Consider the following 14,282-nt stretch of genomic DNA (forward strand, 5'->3'; position numbering starts at 1 on the left):
TAAGGGCATAGACAGCCACAGCACAGGAAAAGGGGGGCCCTCACAGAGGAATTAGGTCATCTATGACCATGATCCTTCCCTACTCCATACAACTGGGAATCAAGCTGTGCCTTCCTAAGGAGATCGGTTTGAAAGATTGCAATTATACATAGGTATTTGGATATCTTCAAAGTTTCTCAACATTTCATACTGTGCCTAGAAGCAATGCTCATTAGGCTTAGTAAAGAATTCTATTTTATAAAGAAAGTATATAGAAATGTAAAATTACACAATATTCATTTTGATTTGGTTAGTCATACTTCTGAGAATCCTAGATATTCTAGAAGTAATCTCATAAGCCAAAATGCATAAAATGAGAGCAAATCATTAAAGCCTTTTGTCTCTAATAACTGGGCATTTTTAATTTGAATATCTCACAGTCACTTCCAGTACCTCAAACACATCTCAACTTCTTTTCCAAAATAATTCTTCCCTTTCCTGAATTCTTATCAGTAATGAAGCCACTGTCCAGATAATCTGCTGTAAAACCCTGATTGCTTATTATACAATTCTTTGTTCACTTCTATAGCCCACGTACTAGAAATCACAGGTTGAAAGGTGCAGCCCCAGGTATTATGGAGCCTGTTTCTTAGCAGAACCCCCATAGAACACTTACATTGCAACTCACAAAATACAGGTTTTGTGTAAATAGCTCCCAAGTGCTATGGGAGCACAGCGGACAGTGTGATTCATTTTGAGAAATGGTTCCAAGCCTTAAAGGATGAACAGGAGTTTGCCACCGAGAGAGAAGGAAAGGGGCACTGCTCTCCCAGCTTTCTCTCTCTGCATAAATAAGTAGTGTCCATCTTCAATTCAGCCATTTCCATGACACCACCTTCTTACCACTACCACTGCTCTGAAATTCCAGAGCAGTCTCGATTTGATCCACTCAATTTAGAACTCACATATAATTAATGTTGCTTGATTTATTTTTCCCATTTGCCCCTTTGGTGTCATTAACAGGATGTCCTTAGAGAATTTACTTAAGCTTTCTTGTTTTCTATTTAGAGCAATAGGAAACAACATCAGATCATCTCTGAAGTCCCTGGCATTACTAATTTACACAGAGATCCCAACAAAAATGGGTTCCATCTTTACTGGCCTGTCTGCTCCTGAAATCTACAAGTTTCTAAAGGCTCTAGGAAAAAGGCTTATGATTTAATGAGTGCATCTGCTAGAATGACCCTCATGATAAAATATACTGGGAATTAGCATGTGATACTCAAGTGGTCAAAATCAATGGAGTCCACTGCATCAGCTTTGCTCCGTTCTGTGGTCCCCAAATACACCTCCAACCCTCACTAGGCTCTAGGGAGACCAGACCTAGGGAGTGACTATGGTTCAGGGCACACTGAACCTCACTCCCAAAAAGCCCCTCTAGTGACAGTCTCAGGATCACCATCATTACAATATCGCCAACATCACTCACCAACTTAAAAAAGCAGGATGCTGAAAATAGATTTTCCGCTCATGGCACATTTCTTTTCCCTGTTCTCTTCAACATTAAAGATTTTTAACACAGCAAACTATCAAGAATTTTAAAGAAAGAAATGGAGAGAAAATATTTTCTGTAAATCACAAGCTCTCCTAAGAGAAGCTTTATTGTAATTAATCCATTCTGGAAAAATGCCCCTTATGCTTGGTACTAAGAACATCAGTCCTAATTATACGACTGCCCTCCTTATGTGGAGTTAACTAGACAGTTTCAAATCTGTCATTGTTAAGTGTGAAACTTCAAAGAATCTCAACTCAAAATATAAAATGTGCACTTAGTGGACAGAGAAAATATTTTATCATTTATTCTCACATGAAGATAGAGAAAAATCAAAGCCAAAGAAGAGTATGGATAAGAAGCCTCAGGGTAGGAACAGAAGGTTATGAGGAGACAAAGACCTAGATTCCAGAACAAATTCTGTCCTTTAAAGAGCTCTGTCACTTCAGGTATGTCATTATCCTTGAGTGTTGTTAGGCTGTTACTTTCTCCTCAAATGAGGTCGTGATTAATTATGCTACAAGATTTGGGCTCAGACCAAATGAAACATTTAGAAGGTGATATTTTTGATAGCGTTGGTGGCATCTGTTGTTAATGATCATTGGGAATGATGAGTCATTGTTCTCGCTTTGCTCTGAGGATAGGGATGAAAGCAGTCAGGTCTAACTTACAAGGGGAAGCCATAAAGAGAAGTCCATAAAGAGCTTCCTAACAGTTAAGAGTTAAGAAACTCTGAAACATATTAACTAAGAGATTTTGGGATGACCTTTTTTGAAAATCTGTAAGGAAAATGTCAGCATTTTTGGAGTGCCCCTGGTATAGTCTTGCTTGGAAGCTGAGGGTTAAATCATAAGACCTCTAGGTTTTGCCTAACCTTGCAGTATATAAGGCTATGCCCTACATCAATAACCCTGTCCCTGAGAAACTGGTTGTCTTTCAATGCTTGGGGTTCTAGGTGGTGCCATTTTAATCGGTGTTGGGGACTGTTTGCAAGAAAGCACTGAGGCTTCCAACTTAAACTCATGAAAAATGACTTACCTGGTTGCCTCCACTCTTGGGGTTCACAAACACAAGCAAGGGTTTCATGAGAGGAGAAGAGATAGGTTTTATCACAAAAGGACGACCTTTGTTTTCCTGCTAAAAGAAGAAAGCAACACCATTGAGACATTCATCCATGACTTGGACAGGTAGCCCAAAAGCGATGGAAGGGAGAAACTATCAACACCCCACCACCGGTAACCCTTGATCCCCCCAAATAAAAAAGCTACATCTTGTTTCACAGGGCTTACTCTTTGAAAGATAGTCCAGATAATGTTTAGAAGAAAGGATCTCAAGCTATAATTTGCCTTGGAGAATAAGCCATGTTTTTTTTTTTTTTTTAATTTTATTCTGTATGCTCTGAGCATTCTAGAAATGTGAGGTCTTCATCTTCATCATCTTTGGGATAATACTTCCATGGACGAGTGCAAATGCTCTCTGATCCTGAAGTAGCAGGAGGTTATACATATACACATTTTCCAGAGACAGAAAGGAATTCCAGTGTGTGGTTTGAGTGTAGTGAAGGAGGGAAAGGGGGTTGAAAATTTATCAGGAAAAGAAGCTTGGGCCAGATCAAATCACCCCGAGGTGACCACGGTCAGGAGGATGTAGCTGCTTACTGGGACAGAGTCCTGAAACACTTACTTCAGTCCCTCTTTTACTGGCTTTTCTTTTAAAGCTTGTCCTCTTCTTCTTCCGGTTTGAAGCCTTCAGCGAGTTCTGTAGGGAAAGAAGGAAACAGTGAGCTCAGAGGCAGACATCCCCCGAACTTCCCATGCAGACCCATGTAGGAAATGAGGGCAGCGCATGCTGTTCCCCCGCATGCTTCTCATGCTTTGACACTTCCAAGCCACCGTTCATGGGTAAGCCACAGACAGAAACCAGTCGAGTGCTTCAGAGTGAGCGACCGACTCCCCACCACACGGAGAGGCAGGGAGTTAGAACCCTGGAGGCTCTCATGGACTCACATAACAACACAAGTTATACCTGCCAACCCTCCCAGTAAAAATGGAAGAATCCCAAATTCTCTGAGGGGCTCCAGTCTCCCGCCCAACCAGGTCCGTCTCCCGCCCAACCAAGTTCAAGTTCATCTCCTGCAATGGAGATCACCTATGTGGAAATGTAAAAAAGGAGGCCATTTTTCATGTTTTTCTTTTCTTTTTTTTTTTTTCTGTTTACTTTTTTTGGTAATGACCTTTCTACTAATAGTCATAAAGTGGCTTGACCCCTGTGGAACATTATGATCCAACTATCCTATCAGCCCTGGTGGCTAGGTTTTAAAATGCAGAGATAAGACTCACTTTAAGTTACTTATATTAGTAGAGGTCTTTCTCTAAAGACCTATTGGTTTAAAAAGCCTTCCCTCCCCCGGTAGCCTTGATTTGTTCTTCTCATAGATGTGCCTCCAACTGTGGAACACAGTGACCCGAAATTTACTTTCCCTGTTTTTCTCTTTCTAGGAATTTTATGGACCACAACTTTGTGATTACTTCAACTAACCATTTACTCTTAATATATGATACAGATGCTTTGAGAAGAACCTCTCTTAGGGGACAGTCACAACTCACTGGTTTAATTAGTGGAGAGTCAATAATTAATTAGATTGCCATCTTCACAAAGGCAAGATGTTACTATCACATCATAGATGTTTAACAAAGTGTTGAAAGCCTGAAACACAGAATGCTTAACTTAAAAGTTTATATAAGCATATACACATGCATTGCTTGAGCAGATAAAGATTTTCAAACAGTTTCAAGAAACTTAGATATCTATTCTTTTAGGTTGCTGCGTGTTTTTTCTTACCTCATTCAAAATAAATCTTAGTCTCAAGTACATATATTAACACATTCAAATTAGCAAGATTGAAACTTTTTAACTTTTGATTTTACTTTCATTTGGACCATAAAAACGTATGTTGCTCTGTAGCCGGTGCTCATCAAGGATGAAGGAAACTTTCTTGAACCACCATTTGTCCGAAAGCCTTCTTCCCCCATCAGATTAAAGGAGTTTTCAGGTTCTGAGTCTCACCAGAAGAGAGAAATCCAGAAGCTCAGAAGCTCATGGCTGCTCTAGACCCCAGGTTATTTCTTACCACTCACTGTGGACTATACTTCTCCTACAAAAAGATTTCCAAGTTTCTGAATTCCTCTTTAAATTGGTTTATTACCATGTTCCACTTCGGGGGAAAACTTTTGCATTATTAAAGTATTTCCTACGTGTGAACTACTTTGTTTAAAAGGGAAGAAAAACTACCTGGAAACTGCAAACACTTAATCAGCCAAATGTCCCAAGAATAATGTTAGAAACTCTTAGGATGGCAATTAATGATACTGAGTGGTTCTCAACCCATCACTACACGTTGGCCTCACCCAGAGCTCTTTTAAAAATGCGAATAGGTGGACCCCCGAAAATTCTTCGTTTGGAGTGAGGCCCAGGCAATGGTACTTTTTAAAAGCTCCCCAGGCAATTCTAGTGTGCAGCCAGAGTTGAGAGCCTCTGAACTCAAAGGGAAATGTGAGGGAACGTACATACTGCACGAAAGCATCATTTCAATGGGATAAGGAGCATGAGCTATGGAGTCGGACACACTGGGTGGTAATTCTGGGTCTTCCCGTTACGAGATCTGTGACCTTGGCCAAGTCAGTCAAGCTTTTGAAATAACAGTTTCTTAATTTTAAGATGAAGGTGATAATACCTACCTCACAGGATAGTTGTGAAGTTAAAAGGAGGAAAGGTATGTGAAGCAGTTAGCTTGGTCTCGGCCCATGATAAGCGCTTCCATAAACGTTAGTTGCTTCGTTCACAGCTGTATATCCCCAGCACCGAGCACCAATGCCTGGCCCATAGTATGCACTCAAATCATTGTTGAAATGAATCAATATTATAATTCACAACACTTACTAAGTTCTTCCTGATTCTGGAAAGGATCTTTTGGAAGTGAATGCTTGTCTCCTAACTTTTTTGTTGTTTTAGTTCATTTATTGCCAAGAGCCATGCAGGGAGCCAAGTGCTTTCAGGAACACACGATAGGCCTCGGTTCCTGGCAGGACTCGATAACTAAGCTCTAAGAGATAGTCTAATGGATCGGGCTAAGATCGTTCCCTAAACTTGCCTGATCACAGAAATCCCAGTTCTTTCAGGCGATTCTGCTGATCAAGCATGTTTGGGAAACAGAGTTAGAAAAGCACATCCAAGGAAGGCTTGATGTCTGAAAACAGAGCAGGCAAGAAACTCAACTCTAATAGGGAACAGACATACAAAATGGCCTTTTCACACAGATGTAGCAAATACAAAGGCTTCTGAGCCTCATGGAGCTCAATGCCCTTGAGGTCTTCCTCATCTTACAGAACAAGAAGAGGGCTCAGATGAAGCACGGTGGCTGACTTACAGTCCCTGGATGCTTCTATGTGAGCTCGGAGTAAGCTTACAGCCCTATAGTCAAATAGCAAAAGATAAGCAGTATGGGATTTCACAGCACACCTCAAAATTATCGAGGCTTCCTTCTGTTCATGTGTAAATATGTATATCGGTCTCAACACAGAACTCCTTTTAGAAGGTATCATTATCCAATGAGGAACAGATGGATGTGGAAGCAGATTTGGGTTGTGTTTCAGCCATGACAAGACGAGTCAGCCAGTCTTGCTAATCTAAGATATTGCTCAGCCTAGCTGGGTCAGTCTTGTTGTGAGAATTAAAAGAGCATGCTTTTCAAGAACATGAAAATTATTCCAAGAAGTTATTTTGTAGACTTGCTGTGGTATTATTCAAGAAACCGTTAATAATACTTGTGCTGTGTTCTACAACAGAGCATCCCTGTTATCAAGGGCAGCTAACTCAGTCATACAAAGGGTTTGCTTAGCAAGTTGAACACCATCCCAACAGTGAAATGTTGTACCCTCGTGTGGATCTTTGCATTTTTCAGACTCTAACAACATTTGGCCCCTGTACATTTTGTGCCCACTGTTATGTTCAAGTCCTAAGAATAGATAAAGGCCTTCTGTTTTTTTGGACCAGGTATTGGGCAGTACTACTTTACTACAGAAATAATCCTACCAAGAAAGTCTCTATCATAGTCAGGACCCCTTCCTGGGCTGTTTAAAAAAAATGCCTATGGGTAAGTCACTCAACTGGGAATAAAACTTAACTACTTCTTAATACTCTTTAGGGCTTTTCCCAGGTTATGGGATCACAAAGGACTGGTATAACAACAGCTCTAAAGAGAAGATATCTCACACTCCATCATCCCAAATGAAGCCTTTCCCCATTGTATACCGGAAAAAACTCTGATGGGTAGTAGGAGAGGCATGGACTTCGTCTACTAGTGAGTGTTCTCATGCTGCCCTGCTCTAGCTGCACCACTGGGACAAAAGTTCTGAGGATAGGCAAGCAGAGAAATAAAGAAAACTACTTCCAAAAGATAAGGACAGGGTCTCTGCCATTTCTCAGGCATATTTGGTTAAATCATAGCAAGTACTGCCTAACCTTTAGAATTGACCAAAGGAAATGGCTGGAGCAATTTTGAGAGATATGGTTGATCCTAGCTATTATATATCCTGGGTCTCCAGCATTTTCACATTATCCAATCATAAGGAATAAGGACTAACATGGAGAGAGCCCACACGGGCTAGGAAGGAGTTGATTGCAGCATTTTTTATAAGTAGACTATTAGAACCAATATAAACCTCCACCAGTAGGGAATTGGCTAAATAAACTGTAACAAACTTATAGTATGGAATATACACACACACACACACACACACACACACACACATATATATATATATATGTTTAAAAAGGAATTAAATCTAGATGTAGTAATACAGGCTTCTCCCCAATATTTTTTAAGCTAGGAAAGCCAAGTTTTAAAGTATTACGTGCAGAGTGATGTCATTTATTAAAAAGACACACCTCTAGTCTCCTATGACTTGACCCCACAAAAATTCATGTATCATGGGTCATTCTCCATCAGCTCTAAGCACTTGCACTACTATTTCAACATCTTTAACTTGTTTATACAGTCAGAATAATATCCTCTAACATTTTCAGTCCAGAGGAGAAACACTGACATCTGTAACATTAAATATAACTTTGTCTTTAAATATATGAACAGATTTGTGCTTGATTCTTAAAATTTGGTTCTCTTTTAATTCTGGACTGTCATCTAAATTTCATCATCTCTTATTTTCTAGGTCTCTCCAAATAATTTGGTGATGAAACCCAGCAAATCATCCAGACCAGCCCTGGTTCCCCTTACCATCCAAGCTTCACACAGCGGGTGCCAGAGCAATGATCTACTCAGAACCAGCGAACTTTTAACAAATACGGAAAATATACGACTTAATTCCACCTCTTTACAACCTGCTTTTCCTGACCATTATACACTCAAGTAGGTTTCTTTCTCTTTAGAGTCATTTTTTAGACACAAGCATCACAAATAAAGCTGACTTTATTTGGTGATCCACCTTAACAGTTGTTCTCAGAATGTTCAATAAACTTGCGTTGTCCTTCTTCAACCATCTTCCCAGTGAGTCCCCTCACATCCTTCAAGACCAAGCACAAACAGCATTTTCTGTTTAACCTACAACGATCTCCACCACCAAAATTGCTCAGTTCTTCATATTTCTACCTCATTCCTACATCTCGGATCACACTCACCACTCAATGCCTTAGAAATGTTAGCCTCTCACAGACCATGGCTGGTCCAACCAACCTGTGGGGCATCCTCCTATCACCACCCTGTGTATATCTGTCCTAAAAGATGCATGCTGACAACCAAGGCAAACCTTCCAGATACCTGAAGACCACTCTTTTTTTATTAAGGATTTATATGTGGCTGAATTCCTTTTCCAGAATCCTATGAACTTCCTGCCCAGGGATTTAGTCTGTTGTATCAATTTTCTCCCATAAGGAGGATATTCTTTGTGGACATCAAATGAACATCTGTTTAATCTGTGGGCCTACCTGCTGCATCGAATGGCATCTGTGAATGGAGTTAAATGTCTACGTCATGCAGTTAAGAATATCTTCTTGTTTTTAAGCGGTGTCCTCACATACAGAAAAAAATATACATAAATTCTACAAGTAGGAAAAACATTTTGTCTGCTGTTCTCCATCTAATTTCCAATTTCTTTTTTTAGCCTTTCTCCATGTCTCCAGTGAATTCTTGAATCTCACTGCTTCCACGCCATCACTAACAGCTTGCCACCCACACTCTACAAACTATAGTTTTGATGGTCATCAATGCTCTAGAGCCAAACACAAAGACTCTTCTCAATCCTTGTTATTTTTTAATGCCTAGAGAATTTAACACTGATGATTTCCCTATATTTCTTTCCATTTTTCATAATGAAACTCTGTGCTACGAGAGGCCGCTCCCTGTTCTGCAGGATTCTCTACCTCCTTTCACTTTCTGGTTGTGGATGCTCACGGTGTCTTCTTCGGTTCTTCAATTCAGTAAATGAATAGCTCTTAACTCTCTGCCATGGGATAAAGATCATGCTAGTGAACACACAATCCCACTACAGTGTAAAATACAACAGTTACAGTGGCACAGGTTGAGATGCCACTTGAGAGCACACCTGACACCAGGCTGTGGCCCCTACTCTGCCTCTTTCCCCATGAGAATCCTTCTCTCCCCTTATTCTCTCAGTGTAATACAGATGGCTCAGGGAACAATAACTTCTGTTATTGGTTTTCATCTGTTGATGTAGAACTTCATTTGATACCCTGTACTCAACAAGGAAAATAACAAGAGCTAACCTTTGAGTTTTACAATGGGCTAGGTGCTGTTTTATGTGCTTTATTTTTATTTTTTCAGTTCATTAGTCCTCATGAAAACCCTATAACTAGGTACTAGTATTTACACTTTGCAGATGAGAAGCTGAAGAGTTTAAATTCTTTGAGATTATACAAGTCATTAAACAGCAGAGCCAGTTTAAGGATCTAGGCAGGCTGGCTCATAAGCTAGAGCTCCTAACCACTGTATTGTCCCCCACGCTCATCATATACTGGCTTTCAAATGGAATTTAATTAATGTATTAGATTATTTCTTTTGGGGGCCCATAGGAGGAGGGACTACAAAATTTTTAAAGGTATGTGACTCAACAAGGCTTGCTATAGTAAGACAGTGAGGCAGCAGGACATATCATTAAGAACTTGGTTTCCAGAATCAGAATTCCTAGGTTCAAATGTCACCTCAAACTATTTAATAACTATATGGCCCCAGGTAATTTATTTGACTTTAATTCTCACTTTCCTCACCTACAACATAGGAATAGGATACCTGCCTCAGAGGGTACTTGATGGTAAAATGAGATACTGAATGTAAAGTACTTAAAATATTTCCCAATACATATAAAAGCATTCCATATGTGTTAGTTTTTCTTATTCTTATTAGTACACTTTTCTGAATCAGAGAAGGACAATAAAAAGGTGTGTGTGTGTGATGAAATCAATATGGACTTTAGCATCTAGACTGTGAACTGTAATACCATTCACCATTAAAAGTAACCAAGATTCCTCAGAGAAATGGCTGCTTCCAGGTATAGGCAGGAAATACATAAGATGATCCTGGAACATGGTATGATTCCTGAAACCAAGGAAGTCATCAAAACCCTCATGGCTCATGAAAAATGGAGACAAGAGCCATCTGAAAGGGGGTCTTACTGGTCAAAGATAAAACAATATGAATATAAAAATGATGCCAATGGATTGAAATATCATATATTTTATATATCACATAAGGTAAGTTGACACTTCATAATGATATGCTCTGAAAACCACCACCACCACCCTTAGCCAACTAATAACGTTGCTAAGGTACCAACTTATTATTCTGAAAATTTACAAATAAAGGTAAATAATCAAGCATCTGTCATGTGTTAGCTTTATTTTTTAGTTCCCTTATTACCAGCAGGAAAATAAAGAAGAGTAAAAATCGGGAAAACCACCTCTTGGTAACCCCTAATAGAATAGATTTAGGTAATAATCTTCAATGGATAAAATGGTGAAAGGCTGATGGACAACTTTATGATAGATGGATTAGAAGCATAGCTCCCGAACTCACTGATCAGTCTTAGAACTAAGAGTGAACAATCTGCTACCCCATTCCTTTGAAAGCAACATCACAGAAATACACTACCACCCATGTAGTGTAAACTAGTCTCACAGCTTCATGAATATAATTTTGGACACAGCACCCTTGCTCATGCCATTCTCCTGCCTGCTATTTCCTCTCTTCTCCATCGATCTACATCCCACCCATCTCTAAAGAGGTAGAGTAAAATTCACCTCCTTCATGAGGTTCTCCTTGATCTTTCCTTAAGAAAACTACACAGTTCTTCAGGACAAGGATCATGCATTACATCACAATACCTAGGAGCTTTCTTATTACCATCAAGGTTTTCAGTGAAAACATGTTGATTTAACTGAGTATTTAATATAACACTCTTAGAGAGATTACTGAATTTTAGGGGTTGGGGAACCAAAGAAGTAAAAAGGTTAGAGATTTTAAATTAACGGTAAGTTGGAATTGGTACTTGAATTTCAAATGCAGTACTACACTTGCTATCACCTTGGGCCACTCATTTAACAGCTCTAAAATGTAAGATGAAAAAGCTAGGCTCTCCATTTTTTAATGAATAGATATTGCATTTGCCTCTGGAAGAGATTTCCCAAGGGCTTTTGTGGACTGTTAACTAGGAAAGCTTATTACTAAATGTTACTCATCAACAGAAGCTGAACTTTATGTAAAAACACACAAAGCAAAACAGTGTCCTTGATCCACCAGTTTTTTAAATACAGCTGAGTCAGTGAGAATAAACCGCATGATGATTTTGAAGACCGTATAAAGTAGGACTGCCATATCTTTTAAAGGTATTACATTCAATAGGCCATCATACGGTAGCTGCATCTCTAGGAGAGGTATCATCTTTCCCACCATCGCATTACAAGTCTGCCATCCCATAACTTGGAGCTCAAGGTCTAAGATGTATGGTACGAAGGTAGAAATTTGGCTATCAAAGATTATGACCTTGTTGAGAAACCGCTATGGTTTCCCAGCATATCGCAGAGATGCTCTAGGACAGAATGTACAACAAGAATTGAATACAGAATGAGATTAGGTATTAAGAGGATAAATTCTACTTTGCCTTAAGAAAAGAGTGTTGCTCTCTGGGCAGGCCTTGTGTATTTAGGAAGGTCATGACCCACAGTCTGCCGTTCAGGTTGGAAGTGGTGGTAAGCTCAACCAAACAATGAAGCCTGCACAGTTTGCCCTCACCTTCACTCCCTGGGGATGCCCAGGCTGGAAGAGAAGAGAGGTGTGTAAGAATTAGCTGCACCCACTACTAGTCTTTAACAAACTTAGGAGAACACCCAAAGTGAGTACCATTAGCACATAAAGGGGAAGGAACCATTCCTGCTGTGGAACTTGGATTTCTTCAGGAAAGGGAGGCTGGTTCCATGAGAGAGCCCAGCTGCGGTAAAGTGATGGGCTAATGGGATGAACTGGGGAAGCTCAGCATGGGGCTGTGGGGATGAGAGAGCAGAGATTTTCGGAACCCAAAAAAAGAGTCAGGGCAAGAAAAGCAAGAAGCAGCAGTTCCTTTTTCTCTGTACTGGTCCAGCAGCACCAGGGGCCCAGAAGTTACCTGAGGTTTCTTCACCTTAATGATCCAGGTGGGCGGGACAATTACAGCAGCATGAGCCCCCAGGGAGCAGGGTTCCTCAATGTGATGCAGCATGAAGCAGGTCACCTTATTGTGAAACTGAGGAGAAAAATAGGCCAATAAACAATCCTGGGCCAAGGGCACCGCTAAAGCAAGAAGGAATTAAGAACATGCGCACACAGGCACTCACCCAGCCTTGCAGACACGGAAGACACATGCTCCTTATCACCACCCAAACAGCCCCAGAACTGAGAGACCAGATTTGGAACTCATTCCACTTTATAAACCGATAAAGAAATCAATCTTGTAGGTCAAGGCCAGCTAAAACTTTATAAGCTTTTAATGGGATATTTATATAACGAGGTCTCGAAGGGTTCTCTTAATCCTAACCCTGGCTATAATTTTGTTGCACTTGACTTGCACTTGTCACAGACTTGATGTGGGATAATGCCGGGGAGGCAATGGAGGCAAGCGGAAAGGCAGGCTCTCTCACCTGTCCTTCTTTTTTCTAATCATAGGTGTAAATCCATCCCAGGTAGTCCCTCTAGTTTAGGAGACCCAGGAAAGCAGCAGCAGGTCTGTTCTAGCGAGTTCTTAATCCAAGAGGTAACGAAGAAATTGCCTCTGCTGGATTTGTCTGGGGCTGCTAAAAAATACGATGACCCTAACTACACTTGGTAAGTCTAAAAGGCTTCCTGTTTTTGAAAGGAAGAAAGTAAATGTAGACTGATGATCATAACAATACCCCAGAATTAGTGGTTTAGCTCTGTACCAATGGACTGAGTGACCATCATCTTTTGTGTGTAAAGTGATAATGATGTGTGGTAACAATTTTTTCCTAGTAAACAAAATCCACATTATACAATAATTGTGGGCCTTAAAGTTTTAATCAGTGATTTTTAAAAACTTTAACATCCATTTCTACTGTATTATACTTAGTGGAACCATACATTGTCATCTTAATGGGAACAATTTTAAGAATGAAAGGGAGCACTGCTAATAATTATGTTGGAACAACAAACATAAATTAGGTCTGTCTCAGGAAACCTGGCAAATATGGCCACCCCAATTATGTCACAGAGGGAATTTGTCTTCATTTCTGCCTATCCTCACATGATCCCATAGCAAATTACTAATTAGGTATGAATGCAAAATAAGTCAGTAATTTCCCCTATGGCCAGTTATTTGTGATCTGCAAACAGTGACATACTAGAAAATATTATTTAAATTACCTTCTTCAAAAATTGATTTTCTTTTAGCAATTCAAATAAATCCCTAAATGGATGTTGATTGCATTTCTAAAATGGTGAAGATCCCCGAGATGACCCATTTCAATTGTCAACTTATAGCCGAGTAATCGCCAATCTAAACAGACTAAGAGTTATGTCCAAAAGTGCCTAACTTTTACAAGGTGGAGTCAGAGCCTAAAGCCCAAAAAACCAGCTCTTGAACACATTTTTTTTCCCCTGCTGCAGAAAGTGCCTATAGATAGCACTTGTTTGACATCAGATATCCTAGAAGGGATTACCTGGAGGGTTAAAATATATCACCAATGTAATTTGTCTTAAAATGTTTTGTATCTTTACTTCTTGCAAAATCACCTACAATGTGGTTCAACTGAACTATGAATTAATGACAAGAGAACATGTGCACCACGTAAAGTGGGAGTGAGTTCCCAAATTAACAGACCCTGGATAACCTATCTCATCACAGCCTGGTAGCACAGGGGTGGAGCAGACGAAGTCCATAGGAGCTCAAACCACCAGTGATGCTCTCCCACAGGTGTGGCCTCAACAGATCAGGGAAACTAGCAGCACAGATACTGTCAGGGATACCTGGAACCTGAATTAGCTTCTTTCTCTCCAGGTGGACACACTGCCTTGCTGGTATAGTTTCATTCAAGGACTAGGATGACCTCACATTTGTGAGCATGTTCTTGAACAGAAGCACAAAGATTATTTATGTAAAAACTAACTGACAGGAGATGGAAATGCCTAGAAAATGTGGCAGGAGAGGGATACAGCGAGCACTGAGCTTTCCAGACC

At 40.1% G+C, this 14,282-nt stretch overlaps 1 protein-coding gene across 6 annotated transcripts in view; it reads right to left on the minus strand.

Annotated features, from left to right (window-relative positions):
* The window catches only part of DGKI (diacylglycerol kinase iota), a 451,310-nt gene that overhangs the window by 222,253 nt on the left and 214,775 nt on the right, over positions 1–14,282 (minus strand). For 3 of the 6 annotated variants that reach the window (XM_088018199.1, XM_088018200.1, XM_088018198.1), the window contains exons 8-10: positions 12,220–12,336; positions 3,215–3,289; positions 2,570–2,668 (exon numbers count right to left, since the gene is read on the minus strand). In XM_088018199.1, coding sequence (XP_087874325.1) covers positions 2,570–2,668; positions 3,215–3,289; positions 12,220–12,336 — 291 coding nt within the window. Of the gene's footprint in view, positions 1–2,569; positions 2,669–3,214; positions 3,290–3,556; positions 3,680–12,219; positions 12,337–14,282 lie in introns of those variants that run through there. The other 3 variants (XM_088018197.1, XM_088018196.1, XM_088018201.1) reach the window with 2 other exon arrangements.

The sequence above is a fragment of the Eumetopias jubatus genome, unplaced genomic scaffold (genome assembly GCF_037043125.1).
Source record: "Eumetopias jubatus isolate StellerSeaLion01/CBP00866 unplaced genomic scaffold, mEumJub1_p1.0 scaffold_14, whole genome shotgun sequence".
NCBI classification, from domain to species: domain Eukaryota; kingdom Metazoa; phylum Chordata; class Mammalia; order Carnivora; family Otariidae; genus Eumetopias; species Eumetopias jubatus.